The sequence below is a fragment of the Nematolebias whitei genome, chromosome 1, assembly GCF_014905685.2.
Source record: "Nematolebias whitei isolate Nwh7 chromosome 1, NemWhi1, whole genome shotgun sequence".
Classification (NCBI taxonomy): domain Eukaryota; kingdom Metazoa; phylum Chordata; class Actinopteri; order Cyprinodontiformes; family Rivulidae; genus Nematolebias; species Nematolebias whitei.
Window position 1 is genome coordinate 46991329 of NC_056498.1, and position 13428 is coordinate 47004756.

The 13428-nt window shown below is 41.0% G+C and overlaps 1 protein-coding gene across 1 annotated transcript in view; it reads left to right on the top strand.

The window, feature by feature from the left end:
• Positions 1–8386, top strand: part of plpp4 (phospholipid phosphatase 4) — an 86580-nt gene extending 78194 nt beyond the window's left edge. Inside the window, exons 6-7 of the mRNA XM_037689859.1 lie at positions 6187–6357; positions 8121–8386. Coding sequence (XP_037545787.1) covers positions 6187–6357; positions 8121–8329 — 380 coding nt within the window. The 3' untranslated portion in view covers positions 8330–8386. The remainder of the gene's footprint in view (positions 1–6186; positions 6358–8120) is intronic.
• The last annotated feature ends 5042 nt before the right edge of the window (positions 8387–13428 follow it).

A 13428-nucleotide genomic window follows, 5' to 3' on the forward strand; every position in this document is an offset into this window, starting at 1 on the left:
AGTATTCCCTGTTGTGTTGACCTTCTGTGTTTGCAAACGTATTATTTTACATCCTTCAGCAAACCATTTTCCTTGTTTGTCACTCAGATTTTCTTCTTTTTCTTAGTTGATAGGGATGAATCTACTCTTGTTCTTTCTGCTATAATCTTATTTCACACTGAAGAATGTACCTTCACATTGACATAATGCAGATTTACATTTAAAGCTATAGTAAAAAGGGTTTTGCAATAAAAGAAGCAATGATTGTTTTCCCAGAAATGTATAAATTTCTCATTTTAGATTGTTCCAGTTTTAACAGTGAATCTCCGACCATAAGGCTGAGACTGTGTAATTTAATTGCGTCTCTAATGGAACTGCCCTTGCTGTGTTTGGAGTTAATAAAACAAGTGGTGTAAGCTGCTTTGTGGATGGAAATGTGATGTAGTTAGCCAAAACATGAGGCTGGAGGAACATTGAGTTGGAGGATCTTGAACTGTAACGTGTTGTCCGTATATAAACAAAGCTTTGTGGGTGATGAGCCGTAGTGTTTTCTTTACCACAAGGTACCAATTAGCTTTAGCTGTCGTGTGATTCATATGGCTCCTGCTTTTCTTGTGGAGTTGTTGAACTGATAGAACCTATTAGCTTTTTTATTCCAACCCTTTCGAAAGTCAGTCAGCTGCACCCCAACCTCACTTTGACCTAGTTCCCCGTATGGTTTAGTTTCTGAGCTGCGACTGTTGGGAGACTAGTTGAAGGAAAAAATTCAGTGAAAATTCCTCAAAATAGTGAAATGGGTGAATATTCTACTGTCTGTAGCATTCTGAAATGCTAAATCCTTGATCATATGCTAGGATTCTTAACAAAAACCCAAACATCATGTCCGTACCATCCGTTCGATCCAGTAGCCTATTTGTTTACATCCATCCATCCATTTTCTTTACCCACTTCTTCATTTTCAGGTCACAGGGGTCACTGGTGTCCATATCCAGCAGTCACTGTACAAGAGGCAGGGGACACCCTGGACAGGCCTCCAGTCCACCACAGGGACACACAGAGACAAACAAGACAAACAACCATTCACTCTCTCTCTCACCTAGGGACAATTTAAAGTTACCAATCTGACTAACATGCATGTTTTGGTTCTGTGGGAGGAAACTGGAGTACCCGAAGAAAACCCACGCATGCACGGAGAGAATGAGGACACAGATTGTAGTGTAAAGCACTTTGAGTGTCTTGAAATAAGATAGAAAGGTGCTATATAAGTACAGTCCATGTATCATTTACCATTTAACATGCAGACTCCACCCAGAAAGGTCCTGGGCTGGGATTTGAGCCAGGGTAACCTGCTCGCTGGGAGGCAGCGACTCTACCAACTGTGCCACCGTGCTGCCAGATGAAAAGTGTAGTTTCCTTAAATGATCGGGGAGGTTGAAGATTAATAAATGGTGGTCAAGGCCATCACTGGCCACCCCCTGGCTCCTCCACCTGGTGATGGATTAAAATGTCTCCACCTTCTCTCCAGGATCCGTCACTCTGCATTGCCTCAAGAAAAAATAAATGAATAAATAAAAGCTCTGTTCTTCTCCACTGTGTAACTCCTACCCACTTGAATATATTGCACCTAAAACACTAAAGTTTATTTCATTCCCTGTTCAGGTCCAGTCCAGAAAACACTCATCTCAAGAACTACAAACATCCACTATTCAGATCCTTTAGCGATGGGAGGGCATTGCTTGTCAACTAAAATTGTACATGTGGAATAATGCTAAAGTTAAAATCTGCACTGAACTTAAATTTCTACTTAAACTCAGGAGTTCACACTCTTGGATTTTAAAATGGGTCCAAAAGGGCCGGGGAAATCCACGGTGGCAGAGATGGTTTTATATAATTTGTGCAATTTAGTTGTATAGCCATATAACCTGAATGCATGAACCTGTGGGAGTCCTGGCTCTGCCAGACAACTCTCTCTTTCATCTACAGCTGCAGGAGATTTCTAATCAACCACCAGTCCACACCTGAACCTGATTAGAAGGACGACTCTGGAGGAGCATAAAAGCTTCAGCCAAACACTCCAGCACCAGGACATTATCCTACCTATGTTGACTTCCAAGTCTTGGATTCATATCACCTTCCTAGGCTTCTGTGCTCCTTGTGTTTGCTACTCGTCAAAGGTTTTGTCCCGACTGCTCTCCAAGGCCTTCAGCCTGAAGAACCAGCCACCTTCACAACTAAGCCTGATTCTCTCTCCAACGGTACTCACCTGTTCTCAAATTAAGGAACCTCCTGGAATCAGAACATTGGATCCCATCTACAAGAAAGATACTTTTAAATGAGACATTCATCTACTCTCACATGAAATATAATTAAAGACTCAACTCTGTCCTCACCATGTCTCTGCTTCTTTTTCAGCCATCCGATCCCTCTACCTGTAAATTAAAATATGTGTGTGTGTATGTATGTATGTACGTACCTACGTACGCATGTACCTACGTACGCATGTACCTACGTATGTATGTATGTATAATACTCTGTCTGTCTCTTGTTCAGTCTGCCACTTGGGACTGAAATGTCAGACCGAATACTTCCGTCTGAAATCTCCTTCGGTAGATTATAACCAAAGTTAATGATAGAACTAACTGAAATCATGTTAGAAATAACAAACATGAGTTTATTTACCTCAAACATCAATTTTAGTCTGGATAAATACCCCGGAGGTCACTGAGTGAATGTTCAGGACTCCAACTGTGTCTTCCAGACATGAGCAGTCTGCACTGAAAGACTAAACCTGGAACAATTCATTCCAAAAATAGCAGGATGTGCCAGGTAGCAAGGCCTTATTAACACAAACACTTCAGCATATTTTGTTGTTTTGCATTTTGGAGCTGCAAAACTGACAGTTTAAATGTATTAATGGCTGCGGGGACTAGATTTGAATGAGATGTTTGATTTTAAGTCAAACTATGGTTGTACCTGTGAGGGGAAAATGAGAAATGTTATATTTGGTCAAATAAGGCTGCAATGAAATTCATAACATTTATTTATTTCTAAAAAGACCTGTGGAATTAGATTTGAAAGCTGCATATTCTCCACGTTTTTCTAATGGACAAGATTTTCTGCGTAGTTTGAAGTATTTGTGGCTCTTTTGGCTTTCCCATCCCTCTCAACATCAGCTCTGGGGCCAGGTTCATCACAGCTTTCCAAGGCTTTAACAATGGATGCTTAGATTTCTGGCAGGTGAGCATTTCCTCCACAAGCTGTCACTCTCTTTCCTCTGTTTATTCACAAAAACAAAATCCTACCTCTGCCCTCTCTGGAGCATTCCAGCTGTTTTATGCCCAACTATTTTTGTGCTGCAAGCTTCTGCCAACCTGATTTCCTCATTTAACTCCCAACAGCTGGACATGCTGACTGGCACAACCAGAAGAAGTAGCAGGAAGCTGCATCCAAACCACTCACCCTAATTTATTTATCGTCTTCTGCCTGCCACAAATAGTTCATGATATCAGTAGATTTGACTCTGAAAATAAAACTGTTTGACAGCAGGAGACAGCTACACTTACTTTGGTTTCTCACTGCCTCAGCTTTGGTCTTCAGGCTGCACATTTCTCTTGACATGAAGTGTTGGCCAGCCTGGTGGTTGGGTGACAAATGGGCAGCTGTCGAGAGTATGAGCTGCTGCAGAGCTAAAACTCATGGCCTATTGTCAACACACACCCCTCCATATGGTGCAAGCCTTAATTTATACAGCTAAACCACGGCTGCTTCTTTTATACCAACCAGATGTTGGAGAAAGGCTGAAAGCAGCAGTCCGTGCACTTTAATTCAGCAGCTTGTTTTTTTTTCCACTAGTGGGCATTTGTACTAATGCTGGATTAAAGGACGACAGAAATTGCTCGTCAGGAACCCAGATTTGGGTTTGTCGAGTCTAATTGGATCCACAAAGCCTGAATCCAAACCAACTGATGGAAGTGTTTGGTAGTAGAACGTTGCTCGAGCTGAGTGTAATTTTGGACACTAACTTACAGCCACTTCATGACACACTGGTTGGCTGTAGGAGAACAATCAGCAACAGACCACTGTCACCACAATGCACTGCAGGACGCCGCAGGACGTCATTCAGCCAGCGGCCGCCAGATTGTACAACTGCAGACAGTGAGAACTCAGGGCTCAACAATTTACCTTTTACATGCGTTTCCAACGGCTTCCATGCTAAACTAACTGGAACTGATGCAAATGTCACTATTTTGGGGGACTGCCTAAAGGCAGCCACCTGAAGAGGGTCTTTCTCTTCTATCAATTTTAATGCAGCCTGAACAGCAGTGTGTCCCCCCACAAATGTTATATCATTACAACTGGCTCATCACCTTGATGTGTGCTCTTACTTTTATTGGTATTTCAAGTTACCATGTAAACAATTTGCAAACAAAGATGCCATTTTTCTCAATGGAAAACACTGACAGAACTCCACAGTTTCTAACGTCACAGTGAGGTCACATGACCTAGAGTTGAGAGGTCCCTGAACAAAACGCTGATTAACTTTTAGAGCCAATTTTGGTTCAAGATGGCTGCCGCAGCTACCTCAGAAAACTCTAAATTGACTATAACTCAGTCTTTCTCTAAGATATTAAGCTGAAGTGTGGTACAGTCGTAGCTGAAAGCGAGTTATACATTCCTAATGAAAATCAAAAATCCAAGATGGCCACCTTAGCTCAAAGGGAAAAAATATAACTAATCTATTTTATAATATATTGAGCTGAAATTTGGTGTGGTGGTAGTTGACAGAGATACACAACACATATTCTGAATTAAAATAAAAAAATACAAGATGGCCACCAAAACTAATTTCAAATGGCTCTAACGTAGCCATCTTTAGAGCTATTCAGCTGAAATTTGGTGAACTGGTAGTGAGAACACTCCCTAATCAACTCTGATTGCAAATAAAACTATCAAAGATGGTCCCCAAAGTTACATTTAAATGGTTTTAATTCAGCTATTTTTACACATACAGAGCTGAAATTTGGTGTGGTTATAGCTGAGAACATTCCCCATCACTTACTGAATCCAAATAAAAAAGTCCAACATGGCTACCATAGCTTAAAGAAAACTAAATCATGGATTTGTTTGCCATATTGAGCTGAAATTTGGTGCATTGGTAGCTGAGAGGGACCCCCAACACATAGTACTGTCAAATCACAAATTTAAAATGGCCACAATGTGGCAGTCAAAGTTTCTCCAGAAACTTTCTAGTTACTTTTCCCTCCTCCATCAATAGTGAATTATTTTATTGAGCTTGAACTGTGTTTTTACTATTATTTTACTTAATTTTTTTCTATGTTTGGAGTACTGTAACCAAACCACTTGCACATGGAGATTTATTAAGTACAAAGTATATTTGAGTAGAAATTAAGATATTTTTGACAGACAAAAATAAAAGAATTGGCATGTCCTTATCACCTGTTATCAAGAAAGGCAGATGATCATGTAATTGTGTATTTTAGCAAAATTTACAAAGTACTGAACAGATTTTTATGAAACCTCCCGTCCCCTGGATGTAAATCTACAGCTATTTAACTTTTGGCTGCCGCAGCTAACAGATAACATGAAAATTATTATAAATCAGTGGATTTTAGAAATACTGGGCTAAAATTTGTTTTGGTTGTAGCTACGGGGCATTCAAACCACTAACGGATCAAACAAAACCTTTGTTTTCATTTTTAGCAAACATGACAGCGGGTGATATGCATTTCTTCAAGGAAAATTAGTTTTATTGGTAATAACAAAAGGTTGGACAAATGTCTCTGTTGCTTTCTGGTGGTCAAAAGTGAAGTTGGCAGGATTCAGTTTACAGAAGCTGCCATATTGAATTTTGGGGGCAGAGTTTGCGCACTTTAAGCCCCGCCCATTTCCCCTCACACAGAATCATGGTGAGACATGACCTTTTCTTTTAAGCATAACAATTACAGGTGTTTTTAAATGTATTTAATTAATTTTTTTCATGGATGTGATTTTTTTTTTCTTTCTTGTACTGGAACTCATTAGTGGGGATGCTGGTCCAGTTCCGGCTTCAAGTTCCAGATTCCCAACAGAGATCTGGAGTTTCCTTTACAGTTGATGCTTTGCAAGAACATTTGTAGTTTTCTGAGCTTCAAAGGACGCTGGTCAAACTTTTCATTCTTCTTCCTTCTTCTTGTTTCCCTCCTATAGTTGCGTTCTCTGGTCTTGGTTTCACCTCCTTCTACCTGGCGGGAAAGCTACAGTGCTTCACGGATCAGGGACGAGGGCGCAGCTGGCGTCTGTGTGCCATGGTGCTGCCTCTGTACAGCGCCCTGATGATCGCTTTGTCCCGAACGTGTGACTACAAACACCACTGGCAAGGTACATGCCCTGCGGCTTGGAGGCATAAAGTACATTTTCTACAGTGCTAATTAAAAACTATGTCCTCAATGTGAAACCAGAGAGATGTTCAGATGTATAAGTCAAATGTTAGTTGATGCATTGGGACATAGGTGACCATATGCTTTCATCTGCACAAAAAACACATTAAATTTTATTCAGCAAGAAGGAAATTTGAATTGCTAGTTTAAGTTTTTTATTGGGGCGGCTGTGGCCGACTGGTTAGAGCAGTTGTCCTCCAATACAAGAGTTGGAGGATCAATTCCACCAGCAGGCACATGCTGAAGTGTCCCTGGGCAAGGCACTGAACCCCCTCATTGCCTCTGATTGGTGTATGAATGTGATAAAACACTAATTATTCTTTGTAGTGATCTAGTAGAGTGCTGTATGGATGGGTAAATGAGGGCATGGATTGTAGTGTAAAGAGCCTTGTGTGTCTTGCTAAGATAGAAAAGCACTATACTGTATAAGTACGGTCCATTTACCATTTACCATACTTCCTTTAATAATTGGAATAATGCCTCTGGGGATGCAGAAAAACAATCCATTGCATAAGTGAACATGAAGTGGGAGAGAAGGTGTGATAACGTGATGATAGCTCTGTCATATGGTTCTAATTACTTTCAGAAAGCCATATAATCCTGGCTACAAAACTGACAACTTCTCATTAGAACCTGCCTTTATTTGCACCCATAGCAACACACTAGCGGTCGTTACAGCATTTCCTGAACTCTCGTTGGGTCTTCTGCAGGCTGTACGTAAGCCGTAGCACTGCAGTCCATTAAATTGGAGGGTACTCCAATCTACTCCCAGTGTAAACACAAGCTTGAAACTCCCATTAGCCCAGCTGCTACACCATGCTCCATGAATATTAATTTACCAACTAACCCTTGACACAGAGGAGATGCTGGCAAGGCCATAAAACTGAGGGGCTATATCACGTCAGATGGCACTAAATTAATTGGACAGCAGTCGATGGAACATCTGGAATAATGTGTAGAGTTTGAACAGTAAAAATAATTGTATTTTTTCATATTTAGAGTGAAACAGTTTTACAAAATTAATATTTTGGTACAATTTGGCAAATGTTAGCATTTGGCTGCAGCTTTTATTTGCAGTTTTGCAGTTCTTAAGCCTTCAGGTAGCTTTTTAAGCTTTGGCTTTGCTAGCTTTGTTTCTGTTTTGCTTATTTTAGCTTATTGTTCTACTTTCTGAAATGCTACTGATATAGTTTCAGCTTCTTCAACACATTTCCCCATCTTTCAGCACTCACTGCATTTTCACAGAGAACGCTAGTTTCTGTATCTACTATATTATTTTTCATTTTAGCCCAAAAGTGGATAATAAAGACAGAATATAGTTTTGATGGTATAGAAGCCTCTTCATCAGCTCCTTTATCTATCAGCTGTTTTTGCTGTTTGGGTCTTTTCCTAAAAGCCTCATTTCACCCCAGCAGTGAGACATTATTTGATGTGTTAAAGCAGAAGAAGCCATGGGTCTCAGAGGTAACTGAGCCTGTAGTTCTCAGTGGAACAGATCCATTGCTTTGCTTTTCATGTAACTTCCTTCAACCTCCAAACAAGCCGGATATGATGAATGTTCTCTATAACACTAAAGCACATACAGCAATCCCTAATTAGCCGAGCTCGTTTGAGGAGAGCAGGAGTTATTTATCTTAAACCACACACTGGCCAAAAATAGCCGTGCACGCATTCTTTAAAATATGTGTTTATGTGACTCTGCAGACGCCTTCGTTGGAGGAGTGATCGGGTTGATGTTCGCATACGTCTGCTACCGCCAGCACTACCCACCCTTCCTACACATGGACTGCCACCTGCCTTATGCCAGCCTTGCTGCCGCCACCAAGATGCCATTGCCTCCTCAGGATGACCCCCAGCCCACCGACAATGCCACCACCCTTCCTTTGGAGGGCTTGACTGAAGGGCCGGTATGACTAGTGGCCCCCACCGAGACAACCCCCAAGGCTTTTACAAAGCCGCCAAGCCCCATTCCCCATGAATGACAAGCTTCTATATACATTCCAGAGGACCGTAAGGCACTTCAACCATTTCCAGTCTTTTACTCTATGTCTCGGTGACACATTCACTTTACTTTTTTCCTTTCTAAACCTGTTTCTTTGAACTGCAGCCATTAAAGTCAAAATTTAGATTTAATGAAAGAAACAAACTTGAGAGGACGTGAGAAATCTCTACAGAGAACTAAGAAAGAAAAACATGGAGCAATGTTGTTTTTATTGCTATGAGTTAGGGTGAAAAAACATGTTGTCTGTTTATGTTTAAACTTTTGTTTTTGTCTTTAATGTTGTCAAAGTTGGTTTGTACTGCAGTGAAAAAAAACATTGAAGTTTTGGGACAAACAGTTGGTGAGGCACAAAGAAAAATCCATAAAAAGACGCAGCAATTAGTCCAGTTATAACCAGTAATACAATCGTGTATACAGTATGTGACACCAAGGGCGCCTGAATGAGTTGCAAGCAAAACAGGGAATATAGAAATTTATTTATAATTGCCTCTATGCAGCAAACATGTTGTACATGAATGTATAATAGTGCCATTAATAAAATATTTCACTTTAGATTTGTTTAATAGGGAAAGACCAGATGCATCTGCATTGAAATACCCCCAATAATCTTTCCTTTAAAAATTAGCCTCTTTGCACAGCTTTGAAATAAAATGTGCAAATTTTACACTAAAAATGTCACTGTTTATAGTGATTGGATTCAAATAAACAAGAGTGTGAAGACAAACTTCAAATTTAAGATTTATTAAACAATAACAAAGAGGCTGATGAAGAAGCAAAACCTACAAAATACAAAACTTGAGGAAATGCAGAGGAGGACCAAAACACACAATGCTTGACTGCAGGTATGATATAACCTGGGAGGCAATATGGACTGGGGCTGACGAGGCTAGGAGAGATACCTGAGCTAAATGGCAAAAGGGAACAAGTGTAAGTGGACATGGCAGAAGTGGGGGTAAAGGCTGACTCAAGAAAAGAAGCTGAGGATGGCTCAGTGGAAAGTACTAAACAAAAAGAAACAAATAAGAAATGCATTTTTTTAAAGTAACAAATATACCCCACCACCCCCAAATAAAACCCCAGATTCCAGCAAAAACATGCTTTGGGTAGTGCTATGTTGCACAAAGCAGACAAAAGTTCATAAAAGTAAATAATAATAAATGTAAAAATTAAAGAAAGAAAATAAATAAATAATGACAATCTGAGATTTTTAAGAAACAGAGCTGCAATTGATTTTGAAAAATCCTTGGCCAAGCAATGAATGTTCCATCCATCCATCCATCCATCCATCCATCCATCCATCTATCCTCTTTTAATAGTTCCAGACTCAGGTCTCGGGGCAGCATTTTGAGCAGGGAGGTCCAGACATCTCTTCTAGATCTTCTGGAAGGACCCCAAGACGTTCCCAGGATAGATGAGAAACATAGTCTCTCCAGCGTGTCTCTCCTGTGTGTCTTGGGTTTTCCCCAGAGTCTCCTCCTTGAAGGGTATTCCTGGAAAACCTCCCTAGGGATGCATCCAGGGAGCATCCTTACCAGATGTCTGACGTACCTCATGTGGCTCCTCTGGATGTGGAAGAGCAGTGGTTCTACTCCAAATCTTTCCTGGATAACTGAACTTCTCACCCTGTCTCTAAATGATAGTCCAACTACCCTGCAAAGAAAATTGATTTTGACCACGTGTATCTGCAGTTTTGTACTTTTGGTTACTACCCAAAGCTCATGACCGAAGGTGAAAGCAGGAATGTAGACCAACCCATAAACAGAGAGCTTCATTTTGCATCTCAGCTCCCTATTCACCACAATGGACCACACAGCATCCACAATACCGCAGAAGCTGTATGATCCATCTCCATTCTTAATATTTAAACTCCTCCACTTGGCAGCATCTCACCAACCGTAGAGGGTAACGTTCTCTCTACATTTAGTTTTGTGGTTAATGTCACTAACATGGGGATTTCAGTCTGTTTCAGAATTGTGTGGATCAAGTAAAAAAAATTTATAAGAAATAATAACTATATGAGGCCTGAGTTGGACTAAAACAAATCAGAGTTGATGGAGATTCTTAAATTCACTGACAACTCTTGATGCACATATGAGTATTTAAATAAAGCAAATTTAGAATTCATAAAGACTTAAAAATTTTATTTCTGAGAAATATAAGATGCCTTTTAGGACAAAAGGTAGGGAAGCAAAATCCTAAATTTGCACACACACACACACAAACACACACACACACACACCACTATAACAACTTGGAGTGCAGTTACTTCATTGATCAGGTGCTAACTGTTAATGACACTGAGGGTTTCTCATCAGGTTTACAGATCAGCCTCATTTTCATAGATTTTTGTTTTGTGTGTAAAATTCAAGGACTTTGTGGCTCCTCTGCTTTTAATCATTTTTGGTTGTCCATGGCAACGCAACAAAAGGCGTAGAACCACTCTCGGCAAGCAGTGATCTGTATTTAAAAAAACACTTCAATATTCCACTTTGTTCCATTTCTCCCTTCTCTCTCGTTTTGCCCTGCAAATTCCCAGTCTTTCACTCTCTCTCTCTGTCAAGGTGCAGCCTTTTTTTTATACAAGAACAGCATTTAACATGTGTTCATGGAGGCTGAACAAGGGACGTGGACCCTCAATGAATGCAATCAATTATCAGCGGCGGGAGTGCCTCGACTGCCACAAACTCCGCTCCTGATCCTGCATTAATCCTCGTTTAGTGAGGTCAGCCTCTCCTGCGTCTCAGAACATCAGGGCAACATGAGCTGTGCTAACTCCCCGAGCTTTGCAAACAGCTTTCAGCTCTCTGAGACACCCCACCACCTCCACCACCATTCTAGCATTCAGCAGGAGACAAATCTAAACTATGATTTGGATGCATTACTCATCCATTACATTCTCATTATTTATTAATACAAGAACAACATTTTGAATGAAGATGACATCAGAAACTTGAAGCCGTTTTTCCTGCCTGGGTTGTACATAAATCAACACAGAGCAGGAATACCCCCCCCCCCCCCACACACACACTCACACACACACACACACATACCCCACATCATCCACAGAACAATTTGTAGCCAATTGCAAGCCCTCGGAATGATGGGTTATTTTGTTGCCTAGGTTACTGAGTGGTTTTTGGTTTGTTTTGCTTTTGCTGTGGCATTAATGGGAAGGTGCAATCTTACCTGAACACAGAAAACAGCACCTCAAAATGTGATGCATCATGTTTACAGTGCCTCGCAAAAACAACAATCCCTCTTGGTAAACTTTCCATTTTGTTGCCTTAAAACTTGAAAAGTGTTGTGTTCACATGTATTCAGCCTCCCGAACGCAGCACTGTGACGAGCCACAGTCTGCTGCAGTTACAGCTTCACGTCTCTTCAGGTTCGTCTCCAGGAGCTTCTGACCACCGGACCTTTTGTCCATTCTTGACGACCAAACTGCTCCAGGTCCTTCAGCTTGGTGCTGGTTGTGTCCAACAACCTTTAAATTAAAGAAGAGATTCTCAGTTGGACTGAGATCTTGTTGGAGTTTGGTTCTTCTGCAGCTCCTGAAGCCCCAAGATGACCCCAATCAACCACACCTGCAACCCATTCCCTTGATAAGCGCCAGCAGTACATAAGGTTGCAGAAGAGCTCTACTCCCCACTGGAGCATTACATGATCTTACTGTGATCCATCAAACCCTCAACTTCTATGAGTAAAACCCTGGATTCCTTGTGGATCTCCTCAGCTGTATCGACTGCCTTACAACCACTTGCCTGCCACACCTGTGACTCTCCTCCTTCACCTTCCCCCCTGTGCTGGAACCACTTTGAATCCTCTTCCTCGCTTTGTCTATGACACCAACTGTAAGGAGAGAAATTACATTATTTCACATCAAATGAGCTCCACCAACCTGACATCTCTCCTTGCTCCCCAGGATTACAGAGCCTCCCTTGATCATTGTGATATTATCACTGTAAAAGAAAGCACTGTTAACCTTTATGTGTTTGGAGTCTGCTCCACTTCAGTTCATACTCTTTGGGCTCCTAGCATTCGTTACAGATCTTGGCTTTGACCGGACCATTCCAGAACCTTTAACTGGTGGAGCATTCTTCAGAGTTGAGTTTAGGGTCATTGTCCTGATGGAAGGTGGAACTCCACCCAGGTTCAAACCTCTTTGGTTCTCTCACTTTCACTAAATTTTACTCCATCTTTCCATTCAACTCTGACTGGAATTTCTGTATGGTTCTTAGGGAAAACATTCCTGCATCATGATACTGCCACCACCATGCATGACTGTAGGATGGTGCTCTCAGAATGATGGGAAGTGAAAGATTTACCTCAGACATGGTGTCAGACATACCATCTTCTTCCACATGTTTGGGGGTAAAATCCAAACAGTCCAGACTTTTTAATTTTTTCTTCAATCTGTGTCTTTTCCCTGCCCCTTTTCCGTGAAGCCCAGTTTCGTGCAGCTTCATGCAGCTTCATGCAGCTTCATGCAGCTTCTTCGGTACTACGGACATATCTTTCCATCTCTGCAGGACTACTCAGCTCCATCAGAGTTGTCTTTGGCCTTCTGGAGGCGTCTGATAATTATCTTCCTTGGTTTTGTTGGACCAGCCTCTCTCAGCAGGTTTGCTGCAGTAATACCAACATTCTGTTTCCTAACAATGGATTTAACAGGACTCTGTGGGATGTTAGGGGTTCTGGACTGTTTTTATTTTACAAACCAGCTTTTATGTGTATTTATCCACAACTTTACAACAAGTGTGGAGAGTTCCTTGGTCTTCATGATGTCTTGCTTGATGGTAGACCTCTTGATTCCAGGGGCTGTCCGAACAGATGCATAAATACTGATAATTCATTTAAATCTTAGACCGTTCACGTATTTAACTGGTTCTGTAGCTTCTGAAGGTGACTGGAAACGTGAACACCCCATTTTTCAGTTTTATATTTTTTAAAAATCATCGTTTTCCCTAATGTACCTTCATAAATCTAGAATATTTTTAAATAATCAGTACT